Raw genomic sequence first — 15,899 nt, 5'->3', positions numbered from 1 at the left:
CCCCCTCCTCCGAACTCGACTTCGACCTGGATCACTAGGATTTTCATCCGTTCGTCGCCCGACAGTGACGAACGAGAGCAGCCGTGATCGGGCTCGCTAAAAATGGGATATTTGTCACGTTAATACCGATCTGATTTAGCGCCATGTAACATTGATTTAATATCATTGGAGGCGCTCGGTATTTATTGGTAATATCGCTTTCCCGATCCGAGTGATGCATGCGTAATTAATAATTTCCATACAGAGAAGTTGCGTCCTTAGATGCTAATAAACAGTACTGTAAAGACAATACTAACAAGTAGACTTCTGGCGAAAATTTAACTTGAATTTAATGAACGTATTGATCGAATCTATCACTCATTGATATGAGATTAGCGAAATAATGAATGAGTATGGTTGTCTGCTTGTTGTTGATTATAGTTGTTACACAAACAATCTAAATTCAGATACCCGTATATCCATATCATTTCTTTGATTATATAATATATAATTTTGCGTATAAATATGCCCATAACACAGCGAATTTTTACTAGAAAAAGCCAATTCTGGAATCAAAACAGAGGAAATTCGCACTTTCTTCCTCCTACGCGGAAACTGCCTGAATGTAACTGTTATTTGTCCGCGGAGTTGTGCGTGCTCGCGAAAACGTCGTCTACCACAAAATATTGGATTATACAATAACATTATACTTTCAAAAGGGCCGCATGCAAAATTCATTGGCACAACCGCGCTCGCGTTGACGAGTGACTCGATTATTCAATTTTCGCCGAGCACTTTTTCACCGAGTCGCCGAGGGGCCGGACGAATCGCCGATTGCAGTTTAACCATTCACATTCGCCCATGGTCCATGAGCGTCACGTAAATAGCAAATACGTTGCTTAAAAAATTCGCCATACAGAAAACGCGCATCCGTCGACCGCGCGTCGACGTGCGGAAGCGCGCGAGAGCTTTCGAAGCTCGTCAATGGTGATGACGAGCGGCGTGATGACTTCGAAACGCCACGATAAAACGCGGCATTCAACCCGACTGAGAAATAAAATCTCGCTCAACAGCTGTCGGCTTTTCACGACGACGACGACGAGGGGGTTATATGCGCCAGTAAAACTATGAAACCCGAAATTGAATCGCTGGTCTCGCGAAGATCGATAACACGGGATCAAAATAAGCGAGGCTTCCTCTCGCGCGAACGAGCTTTACGCCGAGATCGGCGCGAGCCGGCTCGAGATTTAAACGCTGGCATGTGACAACGTCAAAAGCGTTACGCTGGCGCGAGATGGAGACGGAGCAAAGGCTTTCCTGGCACGTATGCAACGTACGCGAAATCTTATCGTTATGCAACCGACGCGGAGTGCGACCGTAGATCGTAGGTGGGTGGGTAGGTGGATAGGTGGATGGGTATGTAAGAGATGGTTTCCTCGACGTCGGAGGCAGCCCACGAAGCGACCAAGTAACGAGAGCCGTAGATCAGGCTCAAGTCCTCCGCCGCATAGCTCTTTCTTGCGGGGATTCCGTCGAAGCGTCGTAGAATTATAGACTCTTTCGACGCGTACAGAGAGAATAGTCGAGCAGTTTGAGACAACCAGGAGGCTCGGTCCCTCGACTCTTCTTTTGGCGTCGCGAACGGCGTCGTTTCGTCGGGGCGAACGGACTGAGAACGCACCCCCGACGGTGCGCTATTATTGCCACAGCTCGTAGAATCCACATCGATTTATCGCGGAATTCTATGCCATTCTAAACCGCTTGGCGAAGCTCTCGCACAAGGGTTGGCTCTCCGTCGGTGTTCCGGTCGCGAGAAACCCAATCGTTGCATAAATAACGAGTGCACCCAATGAGCATTAAAGAGACTCATGGTTGATTCATTTAAGCTCGCGCATTTAACGGGATCTTAATTCGGCGTTCGGTTATCCGCAGATCTTATCTCGGGACGGTAATGGGGCGACGATGCGCGGTTACTTTTACAGCCGGTGTAAATAACGCTCGACCGAACGAGCGATCGATGTTGTGTGCATCGAGGAATCAAAGGAGGATGTTAAAAATAGGCCAATTTTTACGGAACAGCAACTAATAATTGGAAATTATTTCTGGGATCTTCTAGAAACAGAAAACAACAATTATTTGTAGAAAATTACGAAATTGGAATTTATTATTGATGTTTAAATAGTTATGTGCAATTTTTAAGTTATGCGTATCCTTGGTGTCTTTAAAATAACAAATGTGTATACCATGAATTCAGTGTATTTTGTGTAAGTTATGCTTGTCAGGAAGATACTCGACAGTTTAGAATTTCGGAGTCGTGGAACTCAGCGAGAGTGACGGATATGCACGCTGATAATCCCTTTGACGATCTCTTCCTAATTTTCTCCTTTTTTTCCTCTCAAAGTATTTCATATAAAAGGTTTGTTAGATAAGACTAAAAAAATGTAAATTTTGTCCCTTTAAAAAAAGTAGATTTTCTCCCTTTAGAATCCCTTTGCATATACAACACCTAACATTATATATAAACTAAAAGACAAATTTTTTTATATTTACTACTTATCTGTCAAGATAAATATGCAGTTGATTGTATTTTAAAGACATATCAAGGGTGCAAAACTTAAAAAACGCTTCATATCAATCATAAACCTCGATTTTCATAACTTTCCTCAGATCTGGTGGAAAAATAATTATTATTTTCTGTTTCTAGAAGATCCCAAAAACAGTTTCCAATGACTAGTTAAGGTTCCGTCAGTAGACCAAAAATAGTTTATTTTTAACATTCTCCTTGTGGAAGGAGGGGAAGGGTCAAGTGCGCTTCAGATGACTCGATACAGGTCTCGGGGAAACAGTTTGTGAAAATGGGACGACAATGTTCACGCTCGCGTTGCACGTTAATACTATCAACGGCTTGTCGATAAATAGAACGGATGACGATCTTTACGGCTCCGCCGTTGATCGTCTGTGTTTCATTAACGGCCAAATGGAAGCTACAGACCCAGGTCCGCTAATGCACTATTTTACCTTTTTTATCTTCGTCTGCCCACCCTTCCGCATCTCCTCTCCCGCCCGCGATACCTCCCTCGCAGCTACTGTAAAGTCGTGAAGGAGACGTTTCCAATCTCGATCTTCAAAGAGTCCGTTAAACTCTGGTTATTTTCCTCCGTCGCCTCAATCGCGGCTCTCGAGAGTGCTCCGTTTCCACTTGCCGCCGACGTCGTCTAACTTCCGGCGAAATCGTCGGCCGACGATTCCGCCCCTGATTGTTTATCGAAGTCACGCCGCATGGTAAAAGAACTGCGCTCTATTTTCATGTAGTTTTTTTGCTACATAGCTCGAGTCAAAATTTTGTTGAACCATATGTTGAACCTTGAATTCTACACTAGTAGGAGCTAAGATAGCAAAGTAGGTTTAATTCTAATGATATAATTTACTCCTACTTTGACCTTGATGATGTCTGAAATTTCCGCTTTCGCTTTCTTTAGCGTCAAAGTAAGTTATATAATAGTAGGATTTTAGGAAGCAAAGTAGGTTCAGTTGCAAAACTCTATTGAAACTTTAGCTGCTACATAGAATATATGTATTTTATAGAAATATTTAAAACATTTAATAAATAACGAAACAGAAACGTCAAATAGCATACAAAATATACATTTGTTACATATATTTGTTACATATATTTGTTACATATATTTCAGACATCATCAGAGTCAAAGTAGGAGTAAATTATATCATTAAAATTAAATCTACTTTGCTATCTTAGCTCCTATTGCGGTGTAGAATTCAAAGTTCAACATAGAGTCAAAATTTCGACTCGAAAATGAGTGTCAATATCGTCAAAATAGGTTTCACCTAGGTTGTAGATTATCTAAGTAGGCTCAAACTATTTTTAAGAGCGTCAAAGTAACGTCAAAATTTGTCAAAATTTTGACAAGGTAGAGTTAAAGGTTCAAAAGAGAAATTAATGAGTATCAATATCGTCAAAGTAGGTTTTACCTAAGCTATAAGCCGTCTAAGTAGGGTATAAATCGTCTAACTGCAAACTATCTTTAAGAGCGTCAAAGTAGCATCAAAATTTCGACTTGGGAGATTTCATTTTACCGGTTGGTGCACGCAATCGCCACTCAGTCTGCTCGGTTCCGTTCAGTCCTAATAAATTATGTGAATTGTCTCTGTCTTCATTTTGTAAACGTAAATGTATAATATTTTCTCGTTACAAGATATGATCTTGTGCGCTTTATTACGATATTGATTAAAAATCTCAAATGTTTAAGCTGTGTCACTCTTTCCATGTTAAGTGCTATATCTCCAGAATTAATCAAAACGATTCTCTTGAAATAAAGTCGTGAAGCGCCGCTTGTTCTTTCCCCAGAGAGGGACTTTCGCAGACTTTGCATTCGTTCCTTTTGGTAAACGAGCCGAAGACTAAGAGCGATGCCGCTTAATTTTAGCGCCAGTCAGAGACGACGAATGTCGGCCTATGATCTCGACGGTACATATATTTTCGAATGGACGGAACGCGTCGACTGCGCGGCAGCGAACCACGACGCCACGCGTCCACGCCGAAATCACTCGGCACGTCGTTGGGATGCCATCGTGAAGCAAGAAATTCACCTCGCGTCACGCCGATACAATCCCGTGATCCCTTAACGAGCCACGCGGAACGTGCACTTCGCGCGCGATTTGCTCCTGCGTCTGTCAGATAAAAATGTTCCTAACATAGAGTGTCCAAAATTTAATGACACAACCTGGAGTGCAAGAACACATCAATTGAACAAGGAAAATTCTTTACCATTTTGCAAATTTGACAATAATTCTTAAGAAATGGGAAACATCAACGAATAAGTACGCGGGATTGTCAGGCTGGTGTATTTTATTTGGATATAAATATCTGTAACGCCTTTAGATATCGTGTCTCATCTTTGGGTATCGTGTCTCAGCATATGAATTGACAGTCGTTCCCGAGAGACACTCGGAAACACATAGAAACACTTTATTATTCTTCTTTCATACAATTGTCATGTAAACATCTATATTGAATATATACATGAAATGTTATTATTGTCGTTTACATATATGCCGAGTTTCGTCTCTGATCAATTCTGTGAAACTTACAAAATAATATAAGATATGCCTGTTCAATTTTATATCTTGCATCTGCTAACAAACGTTCTGTTATTAATTGTCGGATGCACTGTATAATAAAATTAATTTCTAAACCCACATTTTTTAAATACATCTTACAAAATTATGTCATATAAAACATATATATGCAATGTATCCCGTAAATTGTGTTTGAGCACGGTATAAGTAGTTTAATATTTATTCGACTCGGCCTTGCTGGAGATTCGCACGCATTGTTAAATAATTCCACAACATTTTGCTATAGTAAATACTGTGTACTTTGATATTACTTTATTTTATAAAAATATAATATTTTTAAAGTTTCAAAATATGAATATACGCTTTATTATATATATTTTATGATGAATATACGCTTTATTATATATATTTTTACATGTATACATATTTTCCTCTGTAGGCTTAAAGTTAATTTGGGGTATTCTCCTTGAGAAGTGATAACTCCCTTGTTATCCAGTATAGTTCCAGTTATATTTCAAATTAACAACAATTCCCGATATCCGTCGAAACATATATAAACACTATATTATTGTCCTGAGAGCAAACGTCACGTGAATCTATATTGAGTGTTTATATAAAGATATTATATTATTTTTGTGCACACACAACGCGTTTAGGACGCATTATATCTTTAATAATATTACAGAAATAACATACCAACAATTTCGTTAAATTAATATATGGAAATGAGCAACCCAAATACACAAGTGTTCGCATATCATGGACCGCGCAAACCTGAATATTACAATCAGTTTTTCAATCCGAACCTTTGTCACGTTTGCAAGTCGGTAGATAAAGGCAATTTGATATTATGTGACCAGTGTTGCTTGATTTCTTACTGTAATGAGGAACACAAAATAATGCATTATCCGAACCATGAAAAAATCTGCGCAAGTATTACACAAGTTTTACAAGTGAGACCGCAAACAGACACGTCCAGATACAACAACTGGCAACAATGGATTCAATCAAGGAAAGAATTGTTAGAATTAATTCAACAGAGATTTGGTCGTCCAATGAAGCCGTACATGCAGCAGATGATCTTGTGGTCAAAATCATGTGCTGTTTGTCATAGACAAGCTGAACTGAATGTTTGTGGAAGATGTTTCTCCGCTAACTATTGCAATGAGCATGTAATAGATTTTAGGAAGAAACATGATGAAGTAAAATGCGACCAACTGAAGCTATTGCTCAATATAGATATCGAAACAATTTCTGGTAATACAATTGACATGTGTTATGATTTCCTTCTATCTATCAATGAGAAGGCAGATTTTGAAGAAATGCTCGAATTTTGTATAGAATATTTATTAACGCCAAGAGAAAATATAAATTGGTTGGCTAAGGACTATGTCCAGTCTGATTATCTATCAGAACCACTAACAGTTTATTCTGGATGCCAAAGAACTGAAACATTATATATTCTAAGGGGTGATAGTATTATTATTCATATTATAGTCGCAAACTCTATGGATATGAATAGTCTACCAGCTTGGGAAATTTTGTTACATCTTATACCTGATATACAAAATCTATCAATTATTTTGATAGGGCCAGAATTACAAAACAGTAATAAGGAACATATACTTTGTGATCTTTGCATAAATAAAAACAAAGAGCTTTACTTTTTATCATTTTCCATGTTATATCATGATTTTGTGGCATCTGATTTACACATGTCGCCAAATATAGTTGTAGGATTTCAAGTCGATTTTAGTGAGAGACACACATACTCGAAAATCATAAAAGCAATAAAAGATCAATGCGTTTTGTTAATTTTAAGCTTTTCACACAAACAAAAAGCATGGGATAACATAAATAAGATAAGGGACATCGTTGACTTTAAATTAGAACTTGATATTAATCGAAGGAATTTTTTTGGAGGTCTTGCACCACACAGAGATTTGGAGACAGGTGAAATATACTTTCGTAATGAATATTTAGTTGTTTCCGAGCTTTTCTTTACTAATACATCAAACGATGAAACCACGAGCATATCTGAATAATGGCAGCATTACTCTCAACGTAATACATATTAAACTACTAATATAAATAAATTATAATATTTTTAAATAAATACTAATATCTTTTTATATATATATTGGCAAATATTGTTTATATTATTTATATTGTTTTTTATTGTACAAAGTATTACTGGTCGGTAGATATGACGGTTCAACGATTTTCATATCTCTATTTTATATAAAATGTCTAACAGTTTATAACAGTTTATAACAGTTTATTTTATATAGAGTGTCTAACAGTTAATAACCCAACATTTATATGAGAGTACCGAGCTGCAAGCAAATTAGTAAAATCCTTCACTATTTTTCGAATGTTGTAATAATTATTAAGGAATAAAATAAAAAATATCACTGGATTATTGCAGGAAATGGAGTATAAATGAGTTCTGTAAACAAAATGTTGTCCAAAATGCCCCGAATATATTGAAAATTTCTTGGCAACTGCGAACGATAATATTAGATTGTGATGACGTGCAAATTAATGTCAGTACCATTTATCGATGCAAAGAGATTGTGGACAAATTCCAAACATCTTTGCCTTTATACTTTGCCTTCAGCACACGTCCTATTTCTCGCACACTTGTTCAAGAATATGTTTCAATTAATTCCTTAATAAATAAAGCGAGGTTTTTTAACTAGCATAATATTTTCCTTTTTGGTTCGATGGGTTTTTTCTGTATATGAGGGTTGTATCAATAATTGTAAGACATTCTGTATAATAAATTTAAAGTAAATAAATTTAATTATGTGTAAAATACATTACACATAACTCTATTATGTAAGCTGCCTTGATACAATATCTTGCGTACACTAAATGTTTTAAATGGTTTAACGTTTACGGACTCAGATTTCTACAACAGTAGAAACTTGTAATCATGTTCATTGTATATATAAATTCGCTTATTATTACTATCGTATATTACTATAGGAACGAGAAAATGATATCTTAAATATTATTAAAATTATGTGATACTTTCCTTTTTTTGTTAAATGAGAACAATTATTTGTAGAAGAAGTAACGTATCATCTAATGTAAATGTATCATCTAATATCTTAATACATCTCTATTCTCATCGCCGCTCTCTTGTACTTCTTTCTTGTAGTCCTTGATAAACGTTAACATGCATTTATTTTTTGAGCCTTTAAAATTTTTACTTTCAATACCATTATGTTCAAACTCAAAATATTTTTCTTAACGTTGATAATAGTTGATCAATTACATAATATCTTTTATAGAAAGCGGCGTGCACTCGATGATTTAATCTGTTTTAATTTTCTAATCGTAAAATGTTTAATATTTTGTTATATGAATAAACATATCTGCTACGTGTACATTTTGTGTTAACATTTGTTCCGTATCTTCTCTATTTAGAAACGAATATTTGTATTTCAATGTGTATGTGTGTGTCTTCACTAATATTTCAAATTATCAACAATTCCCGATGTCCGCCGAGATATGTATAAACACCTAATTATAGTCCTTCATACAGTTACTGCGTGCACATCGGTACTGAGAATTTGTATGAAGAAGATTATTATTGTCGTTCACGTGTCGAGTTCCGCGTAATATTTTGCAAGCGATATTACAAATACATTTCCAAAAAACTTCATTAAACAGATATATCAATATGAGTAACCCAAATAAAACAGTGTTTAAATATGTGGACAGTACACACCTGAATATTACAATAAATTTTTCAAACCGAATCTTTGTCATGTTTGCAAATCGGTAGACGATAATTTGATATTATGTAATCAATACGGCTTGATTTCTTATTGCAGCGAGAAATATAAAACGGCACACTATCCACATCATGAAAAAATCTGTACAATTATAGCAGAAGTTGTACAAATAGGACCGTAAATAGACACATGCAGATACAACAATTGGCAGCAATGAATCCAATCAAGGAAAGAATTGTTGGAATTAATTCAACAGAGATTTGATCGTCTAATGGAGCCATATATGCAGCAGATGATCTTGTGGTCAAAATCGTTGTTTGTCACCAACAAGTTGAATTACATGCTTGCAGAAGATGCTTTTCCGTTAACTATTGCAATGAGCATGTGGAAGATTTTAGGAAGAAACATGATGGGGTCAAATGTGACTAACTGAATCTATTGCTCAATATAGATATCGAAACAATTTCTGGTAATACAACTGACATGTGTTATGATTTCCTTCCATCTATCAATGAGAAGGCAAATTTTGAAGAAATGCTCGAATTTTGTATAGAATATTTATTAACGCCAAGAGAGGACATAAATTAGTTGGCTAAAAACTATGTCCAGTCTAATTACCTTTCAGGACCACTGACAGTCTATTATACGTTGAAAAAAAATACGTTTATTAAGTATTCTACAAACTGATGATGTAGTTATTCAAATTGTAGCCGCAAATTTTATGGATGTGAGTGGTTTAGCAGCTTGGGAAGTTTTGTTACACCTTATACCTGAAATACAAAGTTTATCAATCATTCTGATAGGACCAGAATTAAAAAACGGTTTTAGAAGACGGATACTTTGTGAATTTTGCACAAATAAGAAAAATGAATTGTTCTTCTTTTAATTTCCTATGTTGTACTATGATTTTATACTAGCTATAAAGCCTACGATACCAAGAATAATTGTAGGATTTCATGCTGAACTTAGTGAGGGAAGCACATGGTCAAAATCCATAAAAGCAATGCAGGCCCAAAATTGTTCACTACTTTTAAGTTCTTCGTGTGAACAAAAGACGCAAAATGACATAATAAGATATAAAAAACTCTAAGTTTTATAAAAGAACCTTTTTTTATTAGTAGAAATTATTTCAGTGGACTTGCACCGCACATAGATATAGAGACTGGTAATGTGTATTTTCGTAATGAATATATAATTTTTACGACGATTTGAATTATGGTTTTAAACAGTTCCAGTAGCAGGTCATCTGAATAATTGTTTGTTCACTTTAGCAGCAGTGCCGAAATTGGGAGAAGGGTGAAAGGTACATATTGAATTGTTATTATAGATTATAAAATTTTTTAATAAATATCACTTCTTTTTATTGGCAGTTTTTGGCAGTACATTGTTTTTCATTAATAAATTATTACCCTAGTCGTAAATATAACGGTTATAATGTATTTTAAATAAGGTATCTTTTTTTTTATGACTACATACCTATATAGCACAAAATCTCCTGGGAACGACCTACAAATGTCCTTATATACCGCTCCACAGAAACGTCCCCAGGACGTTTTTAGAACGTTTTCTGGATATTTGTGCTGTTAGGATATTAGCGTGGGAACAGAAACATTATTTTAAATATTATTAAGATATGTGGTGTTTTTATGAAATAAATAAATTCTTTTGTACAAGAATTATAACATTTAAGATGTGTCTAATATTTACATCCTTATTCTCTTCACTACATTATTACACTTCTTTCTCGTATTTGCTAGCAAATATTAACATGCATTCATTCTTTGAAATATTACAATTTCTACTTTTAAAATATTATGGTCAAGATCAAAATATTTTTCTTTGTGTGTGTATATGTGTGTGATTAATAATAATTAAACAATTCCATGACACTTTTTATAGAAAGTGGCGCGCACTTATTGGTAATTCAATTTACTTCAATTTCCTTCAATTTACTTTAATTTCTCAAATTAAAATGTTATTTCTAAAAGTAAAATATGTTTCAACATATGAGCATATACATCTGTACATATTTATTATATGTAAACCTTCTACTTTATGTATTTTAAACTTTTTCGAGATATTCTATTTATAGAAACGGATATTTGTTTTTCCAGTAATATTTTAAACTGACGACCGTTGTCGATTTACTTACAGAAACATATATAAACATTTTGCTATTGTCCTCTGAACAATCGGCAAGTGAATATTTGTATTGAGAATATATGTATAAGGAATTTTATTATTCACCAGAGCGTTTACGCATCTGCAGAGCGTGCTGCATTTCAAAAATCATTTTTTTAAGTTATATATATATATAACATTAGAACTTTATCAAACAGACATATCAGTATGAGGAATCCAAACCGAGAAGTATTTAAATATCATGGAAAATGCAAGCCCAAATTTTATAATCAGTTTTTCAATCCGAATATTTGCCACGTATGTAAATCGATAGACAGAAGCAATTTGATATTATGTGACCAGTGCTGCTTGATTTCTTACTGCAGCAAGAAGCACAAAAAGGTACACCAAACGGAACATGCGGAAATTTGCACAATTATAGCAGAAGTTTTGAAAGTAAAACCGCAGAGAGACACTCGTAGGTACAACGACTGGCAACAATGGATCCAATCAAGAAAAGAATTTATGAAATTAGTCCAAGAGAGATGGGGCCGCCCAATAGACGAGTACGTGAACCAGGTGATAATGTGGTCAAAATCATGTATTGTTTGTTATCAACAAGCTGAATTACGGGTTTGCCAAAGATGCTTTTCCGTTAATTATTGCAATGAGCACGTGGAAATTTTTAATAGGAAACACGGTGAGGCTAAATGCGACCAATTCATGCTACTGTTGAATATTAATATCGAAACTATCTCTGGTAATACAACTGACTTATCGTACAAATTCCTTTCGTTTGTTAATGCAAAGAGTCATTTTGAAGAGATGCTTGAATTTTGTCTTGAATTTATGATAATGCAAAAAAGAGATCTGGATTGGATTGCTAAAGACTATGTCTTATCTGATTATCTTTCTGAACCACTAACAGTCTATTCTGGGTTAAAGAGAATAAATTTGTTAAATGTTTTACAGGAAAGTTGTCCTGTTATTCATATTATATCTATAAACTCCATAGGCAGAAATAGTGCAGCGACTTGGGAAATTTTGTTGCATCTTCTACCCGAAGTGTTACAGCTAATAATCGTTTTGATAGACCCAGAATTAACGTATAGTTCGAAAAAATACGAACTTTGTTATTGGTGCAAAATGGAGAAAAGGACTCTTTATTTCGTTACTATTCCTGTAATATACTATAAATTTATAAATTCATTTGAAAAATGTAATAAAAACCCAAATGTGATAGTAGGATTTCATGTCAAACTAAATGAAAGTGACACATGGTCGAAATCTATAGAAATGATACAAAATCTCTCCTGTCCGTTACTTTTGGGTTTTTCATGTAAACAAGAAGCGCAAAAAAGTATAACTAAAATACAAGAAGTTCTAGAAACAAATATAAAACCTACTTTTAATCAACGAAATCACTTTGGTGGTCTTGCACCTCACAGAGACTTAGATACTGATGATATATATTTTCGTAATGAACATTTACTTATTTACGATAGATTATATTGACTTGATTCTGACCAATCTACCAGTTAATGCGAATAGTTGTACCTTCGCTTTAGTAACATTATCCTGCTATTTGTTGTATTAATATTTATTTTAACAAAACAAACATTAAATTGTTGTTATAAATAAACTATAAACGTCTTTAATGAAGAAGAGAAGAATTAATCTGTTTAAAAGTTTATCTAGAATTTACCTCAAGCTTACTAAATATTTGCACGTACTCGCATCGTTTATATATTTTCGCACATCATTATGGTTGATTTTTATAGTTGGAGTCGGAAATATCTCAAATATTATTAAAAATGTATAATGTTTATGAACTAAGACAAAATTTAATATAAAAAAAATCAAATATCGTTCAATATCTTAATGAATTGCGTTTTTTATCGTCACTTTGTCTCCCGAGTAAACAGTAATTATCAATAACATAATATTAATGTCATAATTTCTTATTCAACAATACAATATAACGCGAGTGTTATATAACAGTTACATTGTTAAGCGGGAAATTATAACATTGATGCAATATTATTGTTAGTTGGTGTTTACTCGGCCGGTGTTTTTGTATTTGTCAACAAATGATACCTTGTATTCATTACTTGCGATATTAAAATTTCTTTCTGCAAAGTCATTATATTCATACTCGACATATTACGCTAAAAATTAATAATTATTAAATAATTCTGCAATAGCTTTTCTAAGTCACGTCTGCTTGATAATCTAATTTTTCTTTTTTTTTAAATATAATGTTTTTAGTTTCCAAATATATGAATACACACTTTTTTACATACTGTTTTTACATGTACATATCTTCTTCGCTCATTTTAAAATTTATTCAGTATATTCGATTTGGAAACGATTTGGAAATTTCTATATCCTTGTATCTCTGGTCACATTTTAAAATGACAACAGTTCCCGAGACACTTAGAAACACAAATAAACACTTTATTATTGTCCTTCGAGCAATCGTCGAATGAATTTATATTGAGAATTTATACAAGGAATTTCATTACTCTTGCTCACATGCCTAGTTTCGCAAATCATTTCTCAAGTAATATTACACACATTAGTATTTAGAAATCTTCATTAAATAGACATATCAGTATGAGCAATCCAAATAGAGAAGTGTTGAAGTATAGAGGAAAATACACGCCCGAACTTTATAATCAGTTTTTCAATCCGAATATTTGCCACGTTTGCAAGTCGATAGATAGAGACAATTTGATATTATGTGACCAGTGTTGCTTGATTTCATACTGCAGCAAAGAGCACAAAACGATACACTACATAGAACATATGGAAATCTGCACTATTATAGCTGAAGTTTTGAAAGTAAAATCGCAGAGAGACACTTGCGGATACAGCGACTGGCAACAATGGATTCAATCAAGGAAAGAATTTATGAAATTAATTCAACAAAAAATTGACCGACCTATGGAGCCATACATGCAGCAAATGATCTTGTGGTCAAAATCATGTATTGTTTGTTTCAAACAAACTGAACTGCGTGTTTGCAAGAGATGCTTTTCCGCTAATTATTGTGATGAGCACGCAGAAGTCTTTCATAAGAAACATTATAACGGCAAATGTGATCGTCTGATGCTAGCACTCAATATAGATATCCAAACTATCTCTGGTAAAATTACTAATATATCCTACGAATTCTTTAAGCTGGTTAATTACTGTAGTCATTTTGAAGAGATGCTGGAATTTTGTATGAAATTTATGCTAATGCAAAGAAGAGACCTGGATTGGATTACTAAAGATTTTGTCCAGTCTGATTACCTTTCAGACCCATTGACGATCTATTCCGGATTAGACAGATTAAGTTGGTTAATTATTTTACAACAATATCATGTTATTATTCATATTATAGCTGCAAATCCTATGAAGAGAGAGGGTCTACTAGCTTGGGAAATTTTGTTACACCTTGTACCTGAATTGCAGCATCTAACGATTATAATGATAGGGTCAGAATTAGTATATAATTCTGATTCACCGAAACTTTGTTTTTCTTGCATGTGCAAGAAAAAGGAATTGACTATACTTTCGTTTCCTATGTTATACCACGATTATCTAGACTCATCTGCGAAATTTAAGATACCAACTATTATTATAGGATTTCAGGTGGAACTTAATAAGAGTGATACATGGTTGAAACCTCTAGAAGCAATCGAGAGTCAATGTACTCCGTTATTTTTAACCTGTGTATCCGAAAAAATAGCGCGGAATAACATAATTATAATACAAGAAGTTCTGGATAAAATCGTAGAACCTATTTTTAGTAAAAGAAATCATTTCAGTGGTCTTACACCACATAAAGACTTAGAGACTGGCGATACCTATTTTCGTAATGAACATTTAATTATCTACAGCGATTTGCTTCTTTACGATACTGACCAATCCATTACTAGCTCGGAAGAATAATTGTACTATCGCTTTAGGAACAATACCATAAATTGGATACCATAAATTAAGTTTTTGTGCATACAAACACACACACACACGCGCGCGCGCGCGCGCGTGTGTGTGTGTGTGTCAAATAAACTCTGAGTGTTTTTAATAAAGATTACCCTTTTTCATCGCGCTTATATTGTTTTTCATCGATAAGGTATTATTATAGTAATAGATGTAATAATTGAATAATCACATAACATACTTTATACAGTGTATTTAACAATTAGTAATTTAATTAAGACAACGAATAAAATCCGCTCGTATTAATAGTAACATCTTGTTTTTTATATATATTCTTACAATTAACAACAAAATGTTTATATGCAAGTAGAATAAATTAAATTGAACAAGAAAGTTCTCTATTATTTTATAAAGTCCCAATGGTTATTAACGAATTAATTAAAAAATATTAGCAAATCAGTGGACGGAAAACAAGACGAGCTTTGTAAAATGATATCTACACAGAATCAAATGCTCCAGATTCACGTAAGATGCTTAGAATTAGCTGCCATTTTCTTAGCCATTTATGTGCTCGCCTAAAGTGTGCTTCTAATACCGGTCAACATATCAACTAATAATTCGAGCAAAATCATGTCAAAATCAGATTGAAAACATAGACATAAAAATCTTGATAAGACTTAATCACTATCTGGAATATATCATATAGATGTTTATGATCTAGTCGTTATGCAGTTTGTATCACACAGAAAAAATGTTGTTAAATTAATACAATTGATCAATATCACACTGTGCTCGGAATAATTTTCTTGATTCAATAGCAATGTTGTTGAAACTAATAGTTATTAAAACAAATACATTATGCCTTGTTCTCCCGTGTATATTCGAGTTGAGTCAATATATTGATATACTATCTTTGAGGAGTTTGTGATGTGAGACAAAGTATAAAAGAATTAATATTTCAAAGAGATAGCGTATAACATCTTAATAAATTGTTTCTCTCATTGCTATTCTGCCTCATGTGTTTCT

General features: G+C 34.0%; 4 protein-coding genes and 1 long non-coding RNA gene across 6 annotated transcripts in view; 4 read left to right on the top strand and 1 right to left on the bottom strand.

Moving 5' to 3' along the window:
- LOC116846782 overlaps positions 1-15,899 on the top strand; it is a 546,096-nt gene that overhangs the window by 102,634 nt on the left and 427,563 nt on the right. The window lies entirely within an intron of this gene.
- Positions 1-15,899, bottom strand: part of LOC116846791 — a 180,450-nt gene that overhangs the window by 28,275 nt on the left and 136,276 nt on the right. The window lies entirely within an intron of this gene.
- On the top strand, positions 5,531-10,475 carry LOC116846783. Of its 2 annotated transcripts, none has more exons than XM_032821061.1 (2): positions 5,531-7,029; positions 8,922-10,475. In XM_032821061.1, exons 1-2 carry the CDS (start codon positions 5,796-5,798, stop codon positions 8,975-8,977), a joined length of 1,290 nt encoding a protein of 429 aa, XP_032676952.1. In that variant the 5' UTR covers positions 5,531-5,795; the 3' UTR covers positions 8,978-10,475. The 2 variants fall into 2 exon arrangements, with proteins under 2 accessions (XP_032676952.1, XP_032676953.1); XM_032821062.1 differs by lacking the exon at positions 8,922-10,475 and adding an exon at positions 7,505-8,471 and having other exon boundaries at positions 5,534-7,029.
- On the top strand, positions 11,013-15,185 carry LOC116846789. Its single transcript, XM_032821067.1, has 2 exons — positions 11,013-11,261; positions 11,330-15,185. The coding sequence occupies exons 1-2, from the start codon at positions 11,206-11,208 to the stop codon at positions 12,456-12,458; spliced, it is 1,185 nt and encodes a 394-aa protein (XP_032676958.1). The 5' UTR covers positions 11,013-11,205; the 3' UTR covers positions 12,459-15,185.
- Positions 13,523-15,185, top strand: LOC116846784. Its single transcript, XM_032821063.1, has 2 exons — positions 13,523-14,937; positions 14,982-15,185. The coding sequence occupies exon 1, from the start codon at positions 13,560-13,562 to the stop codon at positions 14,880-14,882; it is 1,323 nt and encodes a 440-aa protein (XP_032676954.1). The 5' UTR covers positions 13,523-13,559; the 3' UTR covers positions 14,883-14,937; positions 14,982-15,185.

This window comes from Odontomachus brunneus, unplaced genomic scaffold, assembly GCF_010583005.1.
Source record: "Odontomachus brunneus isolate Ranch 3 - 2012 unplaced genomic scaffold, Obru_v1 Obru_scaffold_069, whole genome shotgun sequence".
Taxonomy (NCBI): domain Eukaryota; kingdom Metazoa; phylum Arthropoda; class Insecta; order Hymenoptera; family Formicidae; genus Odontomachus; species Odontomachus brunneus.
The sequence above is the reverse complement of the archived record's forward strand: the minus strand, read 5'-3'. Positions and strand labels throughout refer to the sequence as shown.

Coding starts and splice junctions, on each gene's coding strand:
- LOC116846784 (XM_032821063.1), top strand. CDS start 13,560: ATGAGCAATCCAAATAGAGAAGTGTTGAAGTATAGAGGAAAATACACG.
- LOC116846783 (XM_032821061.1), top strand. CDS start 5,796: ATGGAAATGAGCAACCCAAATACACAAGTGTTCGCATATCATGGACCG. Junction 7,030..8,921: donor ACACAGAGATTTGGAGACAG/GTGAAATATACT, acceptor TTCTTATTGCAG/CGAGAAATATAAAACGGCAC.
- LOC116846789 (XM_032821067.1), top strand. CDS start 11,206: ATGGAAAATGCAAGCCCAAATTTTATAATCAGTTTTTCAATCCGAATA. Junction 11,262..11,329: donor TCAATCCGAATATTTGCCAC/GTATGTAAATCG, acceptor TTCTTACTGCAG/CAAGAAGCACAAAAAGGTAC.